We start from the raw sequence: 19627 nt of genomic DNA on the forward strand, positions 1-19627 counted from the left end.
TGCTCACGTGGTCCTTTTCATCACTGACCCCGGATGGACGATGGGCTTAGTTAACCCTGACCAGGAGTTGAACTTGCATCCTTCCAGTTGCAATTCGCTCGGTTTGCCGCTGAACCACCTGGCTAGCTTCGTGACAAAAAAACGATGTGTTTTCTTTACTGTCACTGAGAGAAGACATTTTGACGTTTCAATCATCTGGCATTTTTGGGGGGATTTGGCCAATTGACTTTTAAGGCCGCTTGGCTGCAAGGTCAATATTTCAATATTTTCTTTTCAGTGAAACCCCCCTCAACTCATCGTTATTCCATGTGTAGTGACATAGAATCGGTCACGTAGCAGCATAGCGCTGACTGCTGGCAGGGAAGGGGTTCTGCAGCTTACAGCAGCCCTGACTGACAGCAGGGCACGTGATAGACCAAAGAGGGATGTAGGGGAAAGGTTATGGAAGGGGCACATCGAGAACACGCTAGTGGGTTCCAGAAGGGGGGCGTGGCCGGGGCGGAGCCAGGCCCCGCTGACAGGATAAGAAGGGCCCCGGTAGGGGACCTTGGGGCTGTCGTTTGGAGTGGGAGCCACGTCGTCGTTGCTGCTGAAGATCGTCGCCATCGTCGCTGTCATCTCGTCGCCTTCATCGCTGTTGTCGTCACTTGATATTGCGCTGCTAGATGGTAGTTGGCTGTCTCGGTTCAGCGCCGTCAGTGTCAGACGGCTAGCGTTGTGTATAGGCTAAAAACTTACGTAGAGTTGTATATAAACGATTGAGAAGAGTGTGTACCAGCGTAGTGTTGTGTATTGTGCAAAGGGTGCTCGGTTGAATAAAAGAATTGCCTCCAAGAATAGCGTCTCCGAGTTAAGTCACTGCACATGTATAATGCTGCCGTAGTGTGTAACGGTTAGCGCAATGGGCTTGTAATCTAAACGTCGCTGGTCCTGTCTACTGTCATGGCAGTGGAAAACAATGGGCAAGTGCCTTAGATCTCCCTGCCTCTGTCCACCCAGCAGTATAAATGGGTGCACCATAGACAGTTGATCGGCCAGGTCACGTGTGGTGGGGTAAAGTGTGGGTACCGCCATCTGTTCCAAGATGTCTGGTCAGATACCCTTAAAATAGCAAAAAAAAGTAAATTGTCACATTTTGGAGTTGTGATCCAATCTGATAAAATATTTTTTTTCTTTACCGTTGTGGTGCACTGTGTAGCATACTGTATCTAGTGACTTTAGGGGAGGTCACGGGAACTACACGCAACATTTGAATCGAAGATAATTAATCTCGCGTGCAATTAAGTGCATGTATTGGGATTGTCTGAATGAATATAATCGATTATTCAATGAATATTTACCAACCTTAGCATACTTTGTTATTTATTGTCGTATCGACACCAATCTTTTAAAGACTTTATGACTTACATTTCTTTACTTAATTATCTAAATTAATTTGTCATAACGTTGTCTTTGTTTTTGTAGTTGCAGGAGCACAATTGGCTGGAGGGTTTTGCTGCACTGCAGCCCAGAGACCGAAATCTTTTCAGCCGTCCGACCGGAGCGTCCCCAACTATTTTCGCCGAAATTGACAAAATGTCTCGCCGCAGAGAAACAGTTCTCAGCATCTCCAAACATAACACAAGCACACACGGTTACGCTCTCGCCCACTTGTATTGGGTGCCATGGTGGCGAGATGTTAACTACCTCGCCTGGTGTACAGGATGGTCGTGGGTTCGATGCTGACCGTGACGCCTGCAATATATTTGGAGTTTGTGTGTTCTCTCTCCCCATGGCCGAGTGGATTTTTCTCTGGGTCCTCCGGTTTTTCCCTCCACATTTAGAAGCATGCATTTAGAGTATTCGGCTGACATAAATTGTTGAGCTATCACTGGTAGCCAGGTCGTTTCTCAATAAGAGCTGCATAGCTCAGTGGGCCTTACCTGGTAAAATTAAAAAAATGGCAAAAGAAATGTATTAATCACAAACAAATATAGTATTAAGTATCGTCTTGTTTATTAAATTCTCACACGTTTTCACGACTCTTGACCCTGATGTTGTGTCAGCATGAAAGGCCGACCTAATTGTAGCTGTACCTGCATTTTATAATTACCTGCGCTAGCAAATTTTGGAAGGATGTCCTGTTATACGCCATACAATTAGTGTACACGCAACTCCAGCCTTTAATGAGCCAATGCTATTTTTGTAACTTAACCATCTAAAGCCAATGCCTAGTTTTTAATTTACTAATACATTTCAACATCTGGAACATGGAATGCCACATGTGCAATGACAGGGTGAGATGGACACATCGGGTAAATGCACACAATCACCAACAACCTTGACTATTAAACTCGTTTGTTCAAAAGATCTTGGTACAATGATATACCTGCATCTCTTGACAGTGTTGACCTTCATTTATTAAAAAAGAAAGTATAAAAGATCTATAATAAAGAAATCAAATTCCCTCAGTTTGCAATATGTAATATTTCAACATGTTGCTTTTTAAACACCAAAGCGGTCGGTGTTTATGCCGGTGACAGTAACAATGCTAAGTATAAGCGATTTTCTGTTGCTCAATGCATTTCACGGCTGTTGCTTCAGAGGTATTAACGAGTGCTGCATTTTACTTGATTCTCTATAACACCTCTCTCCGCCAATCACGCCTATCTGAATTGGTTTCAATAGACTTTCAATTAATGGAGCAACTTGGCAAATCAAAAATGTGTACATTTAAAGAGCAAAACACCTAACTTTTCTGATCATTTATATTCCCTTTGGTTTGCAATCGCATCAATGTAATTGTGTGGGTGGAGTTTGTCAATGTTAGCGTGAATGCAACTAAGTTTGCAAGTACAGTAATGACATGAACACAACGTCAATGAGATATGGCATCAAACATCAAATAATTGGGTGAGTTTCCAGAACAAGGAGAACACATTTTTTCGTGTGTGGATATTTTGGATATTAGTTGTTGAGGGCATTAATGGAACACATTGTTTTTTTTTCCCCACTCAGCATAACACTTTAAAAGTATTGCTTTATATGTGTGTATGTAGCCTGCAGCTACAAAAAACACCGCGTCCTGTGCATCTCGGTCAGTGTCCCTACTGAGAGCGATTCTTTGCGATGGCTTTTCATTGAAATGTTGGCCAAAAAAAACCCCCAAGGCTATAATTAGCGGTCACGAAGTTATGTTAATTATATATTATAAATGACATGCCTTGCAAGGGTAATACACATGTAACATGAATATGTAACTGACATAGAATGATTAAATAACTCGCATTCAAGAGTCTATAAAAAAGAAAATCCAGAATACTATAGCACCCTTTTGTAGGGAATTACATCTGCTTACATTCATCTATATGTCGTGTGATTACTCAGCCAAATGTCCTGTGTTATACGTGCAATAAAGCATTGCCACGAGCTGACCAGCTAGATACATTGACACATCCAGTCGCATTGGTATAATGGCATATCAGGATGTTGGCAATGCTTTCACTCTTTGTCTGATACTTCATGTTTCCAAAAACTAGACTTTCATCATCACAGACCTTGCGATTTCGTTGTAGTCAACCTTAGCAAGTAACGCATGCAATTAATATGGCTTCTTATCACGTTCTAGATTTGAAGCTTTCGTGACTGCAAGGGTTCATACTTTTTGTTTTTTTCGGTAAAGTCACGTAGGTAAAATAAAATAAAAGAGAACAACTGAATCACTAATTGTTCTCTTTTATTTTCTTATCACGTGTTGGAAACCTGACATAGATGCTGATTGCGGTGTAATATCAAGGGGCAGCTAGCAGGCCAAGAACTTGCAAGCCATAACTCTATTTCCAATGGTCAATAACTATCGACTACGTCTTTCTGTTGCCATCTTGTGAGCGTAACTATACGTGTTTTATCCACTGCAAGGGACATTCATCCTGCTGTACTGTCTATTTTCTTGTGGCTATAAAAAATCCCAAGGCTCTCCTCTCCGATGTTAAAGCCAAATTGTTCATTCTCAAATGTAAAAAAAAGACAGCTGATCATACAAGCACTCTGTAACTCTTCTGAGATAACATTGTGCAGGTGGATTGATTTAATGGCCAATTAAGCCAGCTCAATATACACACATGGCAAGCTTAGAATTGAATGTGGTTGAGAGTGAGATTATGTGCATTTCACCGGCTTACTCAAAAGAGACAGACAGGCTCACTCTTGGCTGTATTTAAAGTTGTTGTGTCAACACTGGATCTCAGTTCGAAGAACATCTTGGAGAGAACGTTTCATACTGAAGCCAAAGCAAGAACAATGTTTATTATTTATTTCATGAAGGCTACATTTCTATTGAACTGTTAAAATGAATTCATAGCTGTTGATATTTATATCCAGGAGATTATCGTTTCACTATTTAAAATATGAAAGATTTTGTAAATTTATTCAAATATATTTGAAACGTCATAGGAACAACAACAAAAAATTGCCACTGATCATTCCTCAATGATCGTACATGTGTGCTTCTTCCTTAATTCGTACGGCTGAAGTAGACTCAGAGCAACAAATACAATTTCACATCCGGTGATCAAGCCAGATAATCGCATCAGGAGCAGCAGAGTGCATCGCCGTGATGTATCCTTCATATTCGTGGATCGGGCATCGCGTCATTATATGTTGTACGGTCTGTTCTGGATGACCACAAGTCGTCCACTCGAGAGTTTGAATTTTCCATTTGTGCATCAGGTATCCGGATGTGCCATGGTGTGTGTGTTGGGTCTTTCAAAACAGCTGCGTTGGGTCTTTCATTGAGCACACACGTGAGCTAAATATTATTTGTGCAATTTTATGTTTTTTTTCTTATATGCCTACGATTGCTGCAACTTTATTTTTACAATTGCTTCGTTGCGTATGAACTTTAATCACGCATTGTTTCCTCTCCTGTCTGTTATATTCACAGCGACAGCGGAGAGCACAGCAGGAAACAAGACCTCGCGCATTTTTGTTCATAGCAAGCTCAAACGGACTACACGTCCTGAAAATACACGGGCGAAGTTCCGTGTCACATTTTTAAAATGTCCCTTTTCCCAGGATGATTAATTTATTACGTTTGCTATGTATGTGGTAAGTGGCAAACCGGATACAATTGCTACAATTGTAAACCGCCAGCGGGGGTGGCTACGTACGGTGCAAACGAAATTCAACATACATCTAAAAAAAGCCGAGCGTCAACAGCTAAATTCAAAGTGGGTGAAGCATTCCCGTTTAAGGGGCAGTCACATTTTTTCTTGTTGTCCTTCCCCCGCACCTCCGATTAGCACGGTTGGCTACGTGCGGTGCGAAAGAAGTTCAACATACACACACACACTGATGCCCTATGGCGCCCTTTCTTGAAAACATCATCCACTTGCACTGTGGGTTTGTTTTGCCTATATTTCAAAGAGGGAACTCGAGCCCAGTGTTTTATATATAATTTGTGCACGCTCTATAACCATCCAGGCACTTTACGAATAAATATAATCTTAGTACCTCAACGTAATTTCCACAATCGTGCTGAGAATGTGACATTTCTGACACAAAGTCAAAGGCCACAGCTCTAGTGCAGGCTGTGACTAGTACTATAGCCTGACATAGTACTTCACTAATTAATATAATGTTTTACTGGAAATTGTTGGAGTACGCCTTGTCATCCAGTACCTTGGAGGCTTTGGTAGGAAGATCATACAGACGTTGTTAAACTTCCAAACATACTGGGCTGTGAGCTGTCCAGGAGATGGCAGTACAGAAAACAGGTTTATGAACCTGTTTGTCCAAACGTTTGCTCATTATCATCATCATCAGCCAGAATTAATACACTATTGAACGATGGTCTTCCCTGGCCGTCAATTTCACTCACAGTTCTGCGATGCAAAAGAGACGATGTTATCACTCTATATCCACGGTGGGCTACCCAGCCCTTGATATCTGCTGAAATACGTGGGGGGGGGGGGTTCTCCTATACACAAAAAGCTCCTTCCAATAATATTTTGGAGGCTCAATGAGATGTTCTTGAAAAAAAACCCATCACATTTGTATTATTTATTCTATTTTATAAACTACCAACTCTCAACCCAAACGTTTTTTTTTAAATCTTCATTCATTTTCGGGGTACTGCACATGGGGGTTAAATACCAGAATCCAACACAGAAAAAAAAACACGTCTGAAACTTCTAGACATTACTACTTACTGCCGAGCAATGCAATCACTTAAGCCTGCAGGCTTAACGCTGCCTTCTATGATGCCAGGGCTAAGCACCAGGTGTTTTTACTTTCACGCTTGTCAAGTTGACCGTAGCTCAGTCTAGGGTTATAATCTATAAAGGCAGCTCTTAACCAAATCACAATGGCTGCACCTGAAAACATCGTGCTTAAAAAGAGCCTAAACAGTGGCCAATAAATTACTTTACAGATACACAACAATTGCGTGGCTAACATTTTTTTGTTTAGTTATGCAGCGCAACTCAAACCGTCCCGAGACCTGGCCACGTGCACCGCAACTCGCATCTCAGTCGAACGCGTGTCAACGCACGGCTCCTTTTTAGTTTTGGTCCCCCCGTGAAAACGCCCTACTGTGTCGTTGCCCACACGCTGCTGGCCTGGGTCACGGGGGATGGACGCTGCCCCTTCGGGCCGTGCTTGTCCCCGGCGGCGCCGTGCGGGGGGATGCGGTTCGCCGTAGCGCCCATGCTCTGCTTGGCCCGGAAAGCGGCCACGTCCTTAGCGAACTCCTCCGTCCAGTTCTCCGTGATCTGCAGTGGCCAGACACCCACAGCAAGTGACAGGATTCAATGTAAAGCGAGTCACGTCGAGAGATAAATCCGGTACGCTCGTTGGTTTCGATGTCTTCCTCGCCAGCGGTCAGCCGCCTACTTATCACTCCTCTATTGCTGTGACCATTGGTAACTGTTCCCATGAACCTCCGCTCATGTTGAGGACTCGGTCTAGCATACTCACTGTTTCAGCTCATTCATACTCTGTTCAACCACCACACTGCAGGTTCAAGCGCACTCTCTCTCTCTCGCCTTCTTTGCAGAATTTCGATTTAAAGCTTTCGTGACTGCAAGGATTCATCTTCTTTGGTTCTCTCGGTAAAGTCACGTAGAATGAGAATAAAATAATGTATGAATAAAATAAAATAATATAACACAATAAAATTCTCACGACGTTTCGGCCACAACATAAGCAGCCTTCTTCAGGTGAAAGGAACAGACCCGTCGGGACGACAGAGCTTCAATGAACGTTGTTAAGATTCGTAGCGTCTTTTTAAGCTGATTTAGAGAAGTGAGGCACCTTGACAAAGGGGTTTACATATAAAACTTAGGAATTCCCTTCTATCGTCTATTTTCCCCCAGGTTATTATAATCTTTCTCTATTCGAGAAACATATTCAGTATTATCTACTGTGCTTTCAATAGTGCTGTTTGTTGCCGTCTGCTTGTCTATATTGGACTTGGGGTCTGTGTTCAGCAGCAGTTATTTATTTGGAAACAAGGTAAGAATCGTCAGAGCTGGTCAGTCACACTCTGAGAAGCAACCACACCATCTGAAGCTTTTTGTCAGTTTTAACGTTCTATTTGAAACCATTAATTCTGCTCTTAATTGAGCATCCGATGATTCATTTCAAACATCTACTCGGTACATCTCTCCACTTTGAGTGGATGTGCAGATGCTTTATGTTTTGGCTCATTCAGCTTGTTGAAAGCACTGTCAACAATTTAAATGTGCGTCCAGGACACATGATTGTCTTCATTCTTAGCTAGGGTGAGACTATATAGGCATGGAAAAATTTTGTCACCTAACCGTTTACTATAATGCATGACCAAAATCAAAATGTGGCTCATTGTGGTGTAAAAAAGCCAAGCTTTTGACTCACGTCAATGACAATACGCATTTTTTAAGAAATGTTGTGATATCACATTTCTTTTTTTCCTGCACGTTAACTACATAACTTACGTTGGAGCTGTATTAATACCGCAATGTTGTCTGGCAGGTAACTGGTGGTGACACAAACTTTGAGCGATGTGAACGTGTAGTGTTTACACTTTCGTTTTCATTTCCACTCGTATGGATCATTTGCGACTAAAAACAATCAAAAGGAACGATCTACATGAAATCTCTAGTACTGTGCCATAGTCTTCTTTTACAGAGCGCAAGCTGGTGCTTTACCTGATTGCTTTCAACAGTGCCCTTGTTCTTCAGAATTTCTCCCGTGTGGAAGAATTCAGGAAGAGGCATCTGGAAACCAGCCTTTCCCTTCAGCCAGTACGTCAACTGATTGCCTTTCCCCTAACACACAGGGCACGGACAGAGCGAACAATCGATCAAAGTGCACGGATACCATGGGAGGCTGTGAGAGGTGATTGATGAATCACACAGGACTCCAAGGTTCACTGGCTGGGTTGAAAGTCTAATCGTGAAAAGTCTGTTGCTTGGATCGCAAGGTCACCCTCATCATGATATCTTTGGAAGGTGGTATCTTGTAGAATGTTCCTTATTTATGTGCATGTTAATGGTCTTGCTATAAACAACAATTATATTCAGCCCTCAAAGGGAGTTCAGGTGAGCTCCTCTAAGGGGTAATTTGGTCTACTCTTCCATGCAGGTCAGACGTCTTGGAAGAGTATCCACACTGTACCCCACCACACGTGACCAGCTGATCAACTGACTGTGGTTTACCCATTTATACTGCTGGGTGGGGGAATTTTAAGAAACTTGCAACATTGTTTTTGAAAGTGTGAATTGCAATTCCATTGTTCTAACAAATAAACCACAGCAGTCCCTGCTATATACTACGCAATAAACCTGCGTGCCCTTTTACTGGTGTCAATTAAAAATGATTATTATACTTGCCACCCTTTGCATACTGCATAATTGTGCAACCCAAGCACATTTTGTTCATAATTGAGGGTGACATTTGTTCATGCACTGCTTCTTTGACCTTTTAGATGATGGTGGCCCGTGGCAAATGTCATGTCCACCGACAAATGCAATTGCACAGGGAACAGCACAGCCACACTCTTCAACTGACCTCAGGTGCCTCAAGGGGAAAAGAGGTAATCACATGCAAAAGCAATTGTTGCATTGCTTGGTAAATCTAATTGAAGCAGTAGAATGTGTTAATTAAGAAATTATATCATTATTTATTTTGCAGCATCTCTTAGTTGTTTTCTACTTATTCTGTATTTTGTATATGAACTATATTGCTGTTCCTGTAATTAGCGTTGTCCTCACTCTGAATATAGTGCAACGTGCATCGCACCAACCTGTGGTCACTTCCTCTCATGAAAACGATATCAGACATCTCTGAAATCTCTGGTATATTTATTATAATTAACTAAATCTTGTTTACATTTCCACCATTTTTACTTCTTCATGTCCATTCCGCCCGATTATGGTTTATTTATCCCAAAAACTTTTTATTGGTAAGACAATTGTTTTGTAAGTTGGCATTTCAGTGACAGCATTATTATGACTCATTATTTTAAGAGCCAATTCCCATTGCTAATCATCACATTTTAATGTCACCTATGTGCCAGTCTCATGGCCAGATGTAGTTAAATTTGTCCTTTTTAAAAAATATCCCTTACTGTAGGCTTGCAGGAGCAAATAACTACGGACGTACCTTTAAATTAATTGTTCCTCTCTCCACCAGAAAATAGCCCCCGATCTGCTTCAGCAGATTTGTGGTGGCTTCTGAGACATGAATGTGCAGCGCTGTCAAAACCAAGGGAGAAACCAAGTCAGCTGTTCGTTGGTGCATCATGATAGTACAGTATTCCCTCGTTTTTCACAAACTTGCTGTCTGCAATTTTGGATATTCAAAATCGCCTCTGGAACTCTACACATATGTATGTTTATCTTCTTTCGCACTGTATGTAGCCAGCCGTGCTAATTGGAGGTGTGAAAGAAGTTCACCGAGAGATGAAATAAAATTAATAAATAAATTGATGAGAGAGAATGTGATTAGATAAAGTGATGAGGTAGAGTGATGAGAGATAATGCAATGTGAGAAAGTGATGATATCATTTTCATGTATTTAATAGCTTATTTGTTTTAGGTAATTAATTTAAACAATTGGGTTTCGTTGGCCAAAATTATTATCCACGAAATTTGATATTCACAAGCATCTCCGGAACGCAACCCTCGCAAATAACGAGGGAATACTGTGATATTAAAATAATCTATGCCTAGAGTTTTATGGATGGCTGATAGCTAGGCTTCTCTCCACAACAATAACTAACGATTTTATTGTGAATTGCTGCTGGCTGTTGCCACCAAAACTAGCTGGTAACTAACTAAACTATATTTTGCGTTTAACAAATAAACATTTGATTGAAATGGTGAAATAATTTCAGAAGATATATAATAGATAGCGACATTGAAGACGTGTTGGTAACGAATACAGGAGACTGACCAAGGTTCATTTACAATTGCTCTAACTTTCAAATGTGTGCTCCTGTTAATGTAATTCTCTTGCCAGAATATTCTTTATATACTAGAGATTCTTTAAAAACTCACAATAGATATTATCTTGGAATTTGGTTGTGTAAAAAAGCTGATTACTTTGAGTGTTCTGAGTACAGGATTGTGAAAAGAGCATTGAAAATGACAGCTGTTCATTATTTTCCATTGCAGAGCAGCGGGTTCTCGACGAGTTGTTAGGAGTTAAGGTGCAGCCCTGCAATTGCTTGCTCCATAGTTCCATAGTTCCATTTATTTTGGTATAGCCCTGTGAGCCATTCGGCTCTTGAATCAGGTGCAACCGCAACAAACAAAAAAACAAAAACATGAACAAGAAAACATCTTAAAGTGACTATGTGACGGTGCAAACAGAAAATCCAGGAAAAACAGCAAAATATTCCTGAAATAGCACCGTACTCCAACGCTGTGTGCAAGAATCCCAGTGGGATGCAAGTCAAACAACAACAACAACAACCACAAGACAACTAAGATTAAGGCCATCAGTCTAACTCCGTACTACAATAAACAAAAACATGGCCAAACCAAAAAACTTTTCTAAATCACCAAAATAAACCTATAAATGCAATGTAACAGTGATCATAGGGACTGTGACCGAATTTTTTACAATAAACTACATAAATATCATGTAACACCAAACCCTAGAGCCATAGCTGGCTGCATGAGTCACTCCACAACAACAGGAGCATCAGTCGGAGTATCGCATTTTTCAATGCATCTTTAAGATCAGCACACGAAATCAAAATACAGATAATACTTTGCAGCGGTCATCCGGAGCGAAACATTTTATTTCATTTTAGGCCACTGAATAGCAGTGGCAGCTAGGGGTATATAACTCCTCTAGAGCAGTTTTGAGTGAAGATCTCATAGGTAGTGATTCAAGTTGCAGTTTATTGGCAATAGCATTCCAGACCCTGGGGCCATCAATAGCAAAGGCCCTTCCTCCAGTTTTTGTACGGCAATAGGGAATGTGAAGCTGGTAAATGAGCGAAAACCTGAGGTCAAATTTTTTCTTTGAAACAGAGAGGAGATCCAGCAGGTAGTCTGCGGATTTTTTTGTAAGTACATCGTGAATAAATAAGATCTGGTGCACAAGCCGTCGAACATTGAGATGTTAAAGGAATAGGTTTTACCCTTTTAACTGGCACAAAAACTGACACCTTTATTCAAGGCATCATGTTTGCAAAAACCACAACACAAGCAGTCAGAATGCAAACAAAAAAGACAACTCTGATAATATGCACTGTCCTTGAATTTGATTGGTCCACACCCGAGACAGCTTTTCTTAGAGCCTAGTCTCCATTGGTGTTGGACCAGAAGACGCCAAAAGGCGTACAACTCAAAAACAGCGCACCATCAGAGTATTGAGGGCTCGGGGTGAGCATTTACATTATGAGACCTCCTTTGCCAGAAACAAGATATAGGAATAGGTTTTACCCTTTTTTGAGTTGTACGCCTTTTGGCGTCTTCTGGTCCAACACCAATGGAGACTAGGCTCTAAGAAAAGCTGTCTCGGGTGTGGACCAATCAAATTCAAGGACAGTGCATATTATCAGAGTTGTCTTTTTTGTTTGCATTCTGACTGCTTGTGTTGTGGTTTTTGCAAACATGATGCCTTGAATAAAGGTGTCAGTTTTTGTGCCAGTTAAAAAGGGTAAAACCTATTCCTATATCTTGTTTCTGGCAAAGGAGGTCTCATAATGAATTGAGATGTTAAGTTTGACCCAATTTAGAGATCACAGTGGTGAGTCCTATATGGCAGTTCAATGCAAATCTTAAGGCCGAATGATAGATGGAATCAAGCTTCTTCAGTACAGTACTTGGGGCTGATTTATACACGATATCACTGTAATCAAGTAGAGGCAGTATGGTAGCTTTTATCAATTCCAAACGGAACATAGGGGAGAAGCAGTGCTTGTATCGATACAGTAAACCTATTTTTATTTATGTCTTTTTACCAATGTAATCAATGTGATCTTCAAAATTCAGTTTTGAATCCAGAATGACCCCAAGATACTTATAGATCTTGACTTGCTCTATTTGATAATTATGTAAGGAATGTAATTGGGGAAAAATAACTTCCTGCTTTAGTCCCGGTGAGAAGCATAGCACTTTGGTTTTGGAGATATTCAGGACTAGTTTAAGAGCAACTAGCTGATGTTGTAGTTTGTTAAAATCACCCTGGAGCTTAGCAATCACATCATCCGGAGAGCGGCCAGCAGTAATCAGTATCATGTCATCTGCAAAAAGATTTACCCTGGTCCAGGTCAGTGGCCAAGTCATTGACATAAAGAGAGAACAAAAGGGGGCCGAGGATGGAACCCTGTGGAACCCATTTTGTTATCTTAACACTGTTTGACCTCCAACCATCTGTGAATACAGTTTGGGTGCGAGAAAAGAGGTAATTTTGTAACCATTTTACTGCGTTTTCGGAAAAACTGAGGCAACTTAGTTTACTAAGCAGGGTGTTGTGGTCTACTGTATCAAAAGCTTTGGACAGGTCAAGAAAAAGACAGGCACAGTACTGCTTATTATCAAGGCTACTGTAAATTTGATTCAGAGAGTCTAATGCAGCAGATGTGGTGCTGTATTTTTTTCGGAACCCAGATTGTTTTAGATGTAGTAGATTGTTGGTGGACAGGAAACTGCTAATTTGGAATTTCAATAATTTTTCAAACATTTTCATCAATGGGGACAAAATTGAGATTGGTTGGTAGTTATTGGGATCATCTTTAGGGCCCCCTTTGTGAAGTGGACGGACATAGGAATGTTTCCCTTCTAGAGGAACTGATGCTTCTTTGATGGACAGGTTGAAAATATGGGCTATAGGTTTGTATATTAGGTGACCAACATTTAGTAGAGCAAAGACAGGAAAACTATCTGCTCCGGTAGAGGAGGACCCTTTGAGTTAGGACAGTTGTTACAGAACATTACTTTCGTGGATTGGCTGGAAACTAAATTCGTTTAATGTTTGGACAGCGGTGTAGGAATTTGCATGAGCAGGGGTGACTCCCAATACATTATCAAAAAGATTACCAGCTTCAGAAAAATTAAGGTTAAAATTGTCAACTTTTTTTGGGATCTGAAAAATATTCCCCATTTCGGTTAAGCTCAACGGGCAGATTGTCTGTTTTGGATGCCTTTTGGATACATTTGATTGTTTTCCAAAATTCCTGGCATTTCCATGTGATTCCAGGAGAGTGGAGGAAAAGTAGGCATTTTTTGCATGCCGTATTTTTTTGACGCATCTATTCCTTAAAATCCTGTATTCTAGCCAGTCATTTACCAAATTACCTTTCTGAGCACATGTCCAAGCCTTGTCCCTAGTTTTCATGAGCCTTGTAAGCAAAGGATCATACCATGGTGGGCGGTTGCCTTTAGTTTTAAATCTAACCAACGGAGCATGTTTGTTAAGAATTTGGAGGAACGTGTACCTGAAAGTCTCCCAAGCCGTAGTTAAGTTGGGGATACCACAGACCTTGTCAATATCCGAGTGAAGCACATCATTAGTAAATGCCTGAGTGCTGAAGTGCCTCAAAGAGTGCTTCTCAACAATTTTAGGGGGGGCTTTGGGTCTGGATGATGATCTCACCCCAATAATGGAGTGATCACTAAGGTTATTACCCAGAACATCAGTCAGTGCGAAATTGTGAGGGGCATTTGTCAATAGGACGTCAAGCAGAGTTGATTGTCCCGCATTTTTTAGGTTGGGTCTTGTGGGGACATTTATTAATTGAAACAGGTTAAATTCATCTGTAAAATTTGTGGCCACGGCCGGCGGGTTTAGCCAATTCCAATTTAGATCACCCACTAAAACGATTTCACCTTTAGGGAGGCCCTCAAAAAGCTCTCTCAGTGCAGATGCAGCTTCAACATCCTTCCCACTAGGCGGTCTATAGCAGCACACTACCAATATCTGTTGATTATTTTGGAGAGCTATTCTGAGAGCCAAACCTTCAAAGCAACATTTTTTAAACAAGGAGTGAGCTGGTGAACATGCAATAGTATTACAAACATAGATGGCAATTCCACCTCCTTTAGAGCCTCGGTCAAGCCGAAAAAGATTGTAGTTGTCAATCATAATCTGCAAGTTATTGACGGTAGGAGTGATAAATGTTTCTGTTAGGCAAAAAATGTCCGGGTCAAGATTTGCCATTTCTAATTTTAGTTGACTTAATTTAATCACAAGCCCTCTGATGTTGACATGTAGAACACCAACACCTTTTCTGCCAGAAAAATCTACAGAATTATACGAGTTCTTTACATTTGGGCCAGGATGAAGCTCAATACCACCCAGAAATAAGAAAAGTAGAATTAATAGTTTGCACAAGTATTTTCTGTGAAAGGATGAAGAGCGGTGAACCTTGGACGAATAGCAGCAGCTCGCAGATGGTATTCTTTTTAAGAGCAGATTGAAGTTTGGAAGGAGTGCTGGTGAAGTAATGGGACAAAGATAGGGTTTAAAAGGATACAATGATGCAGAAGTGACCTCCGCTTGGAGGAGGCAGCTCTGGTGACCCTCCTGTATGCAATCCGCCTACTCTTTCACACCGGCCAGATGTCTTTTAAGAGGTGGGAGTACCCACAATTTACCCTACCACACGTGCCCTGCATCATTGTTATGCCTTCCCTTACAATTATTGGTCTGTAGCCAGCCACATTGCAGGATTTAACCTCTTGAATCCGAGCGTATGCTTTAAAATACGATTTTTAAACACAAGCAATGATTACATGAAGTGTTTTGAATAATATTAATAATAGTTAAAATTTACAGTACTTGATAATACTTGACTTAAAGCTTTCGTGACTGCAGGAATTCATATTCTTGGGTCTTTCGGTAAAGTCACGTAGATAGGTTCAAAGAAAATAACAAAAAATAATTTGAAAAAACTACGACGTTTCGACCGCAACACAAGCAATCATCATCAGGAGTGTTGCGATCGAAACGTCGTAGTTTTTTGTTATTTTTTTAAACCTATCTTCGTGACTTTACCGAAAGACCCAATAATATACTTGATAATACGATGATGATCCTGTCAAAATTCATACATGCTATGTTAGGTCCAATGCAATATACCGTATCTTCTCGAACCTTCATACTTTTGCCACGAGTACATCAGTAACGACGAATTATACACGAACCTTAATGTTTCACTCCTAAATTCATCGTTTTGGTACCCAACAAGCTAAACAGCACTTCAAGTTCACATTGCATGGTAGGTTTCGACCACTGCACGATTAACCCCGCAATTGGACAGTGCCTCCTGCTGGAAGCACTTGCATGTGTACGGCTGTTCTTCACGCGCGCCACCGAAAGCCGATGCCTTGCACACGTGCGCAGCTGCCGTTGCACCGTCACAGCTGGCACTCGAAGATTTGTATTTATTACATTGCATTGTTGGTGTCCCCACAGTCACATTAAATCACGTTGCTCTTCATATGCAAGATGCCGCATGCATCTCTCGCCTGGCTGTTTCGCGTGTATGCATGTTGAACTTATTTTGCACCGTACGTAGCCAAGCATGCTCATCGGATATGCGAACCGTGCTAATCGGAGGTGCAATTAGATGCGATTCACAAATGAAGACTGTCTCAATAAAAGGGTTGCACTGCCCTGATAAAGCACATCAGTGTTTGATAACAAGAAGGCCCATAGCCTGACCAAAATTGTGTTTTTTATTTAAGTGCATCCAAAATGCATGATGGCACAAACTCAATTTCAGATAATTCTAATCGGATATTTTGTATACGATCTGTTTCAGTGCAAACAACTGCATGACGCACGTCTCAGCTTATTTTACTTTGATTACAATTAAATCTGGGACAAACAGTCGATAATTAACGAAATCATCTAATTAGCCACCCTGATATTCTACCTCCCGAAGGTAGAAATCCCCCACAAACCACATCCAACCTCAAGCGGCTGATTATGCCCATGTCATCGTCCAGCCCATGTCCATCATCTCCCATCCAGGGGCACACGTGGACACAGAACTGAGACTCTCCCCCCCGCCCCCCACCCCCTATTTTGTGTTATCCGATTAGTCGTTTGATGTATGTTAAACTTCTTTTGAATCGTACGTCACCAACAACAAAACTAAACGCAAAAATCAGTTCGAAAGAAACTCGCTTTCAATCTAGATTTGAGAGCGCATGGCTTTGAGTGTCTTCCTAATAATGGCAACAATGAAAGTAAATGGTGACGTCAACAATTAATCAGATGTCCCAGCTAAATACAGTGAACCACTTTCCGCTTGCACCGTACGCGACGCGGTGTCTCCCTGTCCGTCTATCGCCGTGTGAAGGGGGTCTGAGGGGGGGTGGGATGCTCACGGAAGCCGGTGCTCTCCATGCGTGAGGCCACGTTGACGGTGTCTCCGAAGAGGCAGTACCTGGGCATGGTGTTCCCCACCACTCCTGCCACCACCGGTCCTGGGGGTGGGGGGGTATTACAGCACGAAGCTCCCGTGTCTCGCAAATCCACCGTGGTCTTGCTTTCTACGTCAACCAAGCATGTACGTGCTGTAACTATTATTTTCTTGGCATTCTCATTTATATTTGAAAATGCAAATTCTGAAATATAATGAAGTGTGGAAGGGCTTCCACTAGACGGAGCTCAAGAGAGGGCCCCTCGAGAAGCTATGTCAGGGTATACAACGAGACATCTTGGAAGAGGTGGAAGTACCAACACTTTAATCTTGATTTGAAGCTTTCGTGACTGCAGGAATCCATACTCTTTGGTTCTTTCGGTAAAGTCACGTAGGTATAAAAATAAAATAAATATATTATTTTTACATCATTAGACCTCCTTTGCCAGTACCAAAATGTAATAATAGGGTTTTTCGAGCACCAATTGGGTCGAGGTTCAAAAGAAAGCCGTCCCTTGGTGTGAACCAATCAGTCTCAAGGACAATGCATACATTATCATAGTATTTTTTTTTTGCATTTTGACTGCAGGTATTGTGGTTAATGCAGACATGGATCCTTGTAAAAAAAAGGTTTCAGTTTTGTTGCCAGAAAAAAGTGGAAAAACACTATTAATATTATATCATATATTATTTTTTGCTTTATTTTTCTACCAATACTTTGCCCCACACTACGCGCAATTTCAACGGTCACCTACCCGTTTATACTGCTGGGTGCACAGAGGTGGGGAGAATTGAAGAGACCTTTCGACGGAACTCGTGTTCACTTTCAAAAAATTGCCAATGGTTGGAATCGATCGCCGTTACCGCTGTTGATGCCAATGCGGAGCTTCAGCTGCTCTTGTGGCAGGTGGCGGATGCGAAAGTTCATGATGGAGCTCAGGAAGTGCAGGGACATCGTGGCGATCTCCTCCACGTGCCGCACGCCGTTGCGCACGGGGAGGCCGCTCGCCACCATGTACGCGTCCCCGATGGTCTCCACCTGCAGCGGCACGGCGCGCACTGGAACCCCCGACGTTTAAAGTGATGATTAATTCACAGCCCCCCCCCCCCCCTCTACTGCTGTATGAAGGCCTCCCCGCACTTGACCAGCAGTGGAGAGTTGTCTAAGCGTACTTCACCAAAGCTTTCGTGACTGCAGGAATTACTCATTGGTTCTTTCGGTAAAGTCACGTAGAAATAAATTACATTAAATTATAATAGAATGCGACGTTGCGATTGCAACACAAGCACCCATGTGTGTGTCTCTCTCTGTTTGTTTCTGTGTGTGTCTCTCTCTGTTTGTCTCTGTGTGAGTCTCTCTCTGTTTGTCTCTGTGTGAGTCTCTCTCTGTTTGTCTCTGTGTGAGTCTCTCTCTGCTTGTGTGTCTGTCTGTGTGTTTCCGTGACTATGTTTTGTCTCTCAAATTTAGCAATCTATGGAAGAACGTAATCAACCAGGTCGGGTGTTGACTGTTGTGTTGGCCGACTCTCTGCGTTGTATTGCATTGTATTTACAAGTTTACTATTTTGTTTTCTCATTCATTTGTACCTGATGATGGGTGCTTGTGTTGCAATCGAAATGTCGTATTCTATTATTATTTAATGTAATTTTTTTCTACGTGACTTTACCGAAAGAACCAAAGAGTACTTCACCATGTTGGCCAGTGTGTTGGTTGATGAAGGGACTTTGGTGACGATTTCACTTACCACTGATATTAACTGCGGATGGGAATCAAACTCGGGCTGCAGGGTTTCTAGAGCAGTGCACTAATCTCTGTGCCACTGTTCCACTCCGGAACATGATTTTGTCAATTAATTCCTGCTACCACAGGAGCTTTATTTTCGTCACTCAATGGAGACGGAAGAAAAAAATACCCTCTGTTGCAATAGTGTGTTCTGTTCATGTAGTGGGGCACTGGCGCAGTTGTTGACAAACTTGTGCTAAGAACCCGGTGGCCTGAGTTGAATTCCTGGCCAACGCGAACACTTCGTGGCGAGTGATATCAGAAGCGTTCCGCGGTCTCCCCTAAGTTTACTCGGTCTTAAAGTTAGTAACCCGGTGTAGTGTGTAAACATTAGCAGTGGGGAGATGAGGGTGGGTGGGCATGGTGCTGGCCACGGCACACCCTCGCGTGCCATCTCAACCTTGACAGTTCCTCTTCAGCAGCACGTGCTTTTCACAGTCTGCATAGCTTATATGGGAGATCTTTGTGTGTGTGTGTGTGTTATAATGATTCCCGGACAATGAAGGAGACCTTGTAGACATCGTATTCCTTGATGATGTCATCGAGGAGGTTGTAGAGGTCGTTGAGCAAGTTGATGACCTCCAGTGGGGTGCTGATGGCGCTCATGGCCGTGAAGCCCACGATGTCGCAGAAGAAGATGGTGACGAGCTCATACTGCTCGGGTTGCACGGTCTTGCCAGCCTTCAGCTGATCAACGACAATCCTGAACCAAAGATGCGCGCATCCCATACGTGAGTGTACACTGAGACAAGAGACCAAATTCATGTGGCTATGTTGCCTGTCATCCTGCCACTGTTGGGCAGACAGATGGCATTTTTTGTAGATAATTGGAACATTTTTTTGCGTGGCTTATTCCGCACCCATTCTCCTTCTACTCATGCCACAATTGCAAGCATGGCCCCAAGCAAAGGTGCCTACAGTAATTGTAATGTCCAGCCACTCTTGGGGGTTTGAATGTTCCGGGCTCGTGGTCCCAATGACCTTGTAAACATGGCGTG

General features: G+C 42.1%; 1 protein-coding gene across 1 annotated transcript in view; it reads right to left on the reverse strand.

Annotated features, from left to right (window-relative positions):
• Nucleotides 1-1973: 1973 nt before the first annotated feature.
• LOC116940391 (guanylate cyclase 2G-like) overlaps nucleotides 1974-19627 on the reverse strand; it is a 38766-nt gene continuing 21112 nt past the window's right edge. Inside the window, exons 18-23 of the mRNA XM_076065505.1 lie at nucleotides 19140-19332; nucleotides 17711-17885; nucleotides 16812-16910; nucleotides 9622-9713; nucleotides 8166-8285; nucleotides 1974-6749 (exon numbers count right to left, since the gene is read on the reverse strand). Coding sequence (XP_075921620.1) covers nucleotides 6567-6749; nucleotides 8166-8285; nucleotides 9622-9713; nucleotides 16812-16910; nucleotides 17711-17885; nucleotides 19140-19332 — 862 coding nt within the window. The 3' untranslated portion in view covers nucleotides 1974-6566. The remainder of the gene's footprint in view (nucleotides 6750-8165; nucleotides 8286-9621; nucleotides 9714-16811; nucleotides 16911-17710; nucleotides 17886-19139; nucleotides 19333-19627) is intronic.

This window comes from Petromyzon marinus, chromosome 8 (genome assembly GCF_048934315.1).
Source record: "Petromyzon marinus isolate PM22_M1 ecotype Great Lakes invasive population chromosome 8, UKy_Petmar_22M1.pri1.0, whole genome shotgun sequence".
Lineage (NCBI taxonomy): Eukaryota > Metazoa > Chordata > Hyperoartia > Petromyzontiformes > Petromyzontidae > Petromyzon > Petromyzon marinus.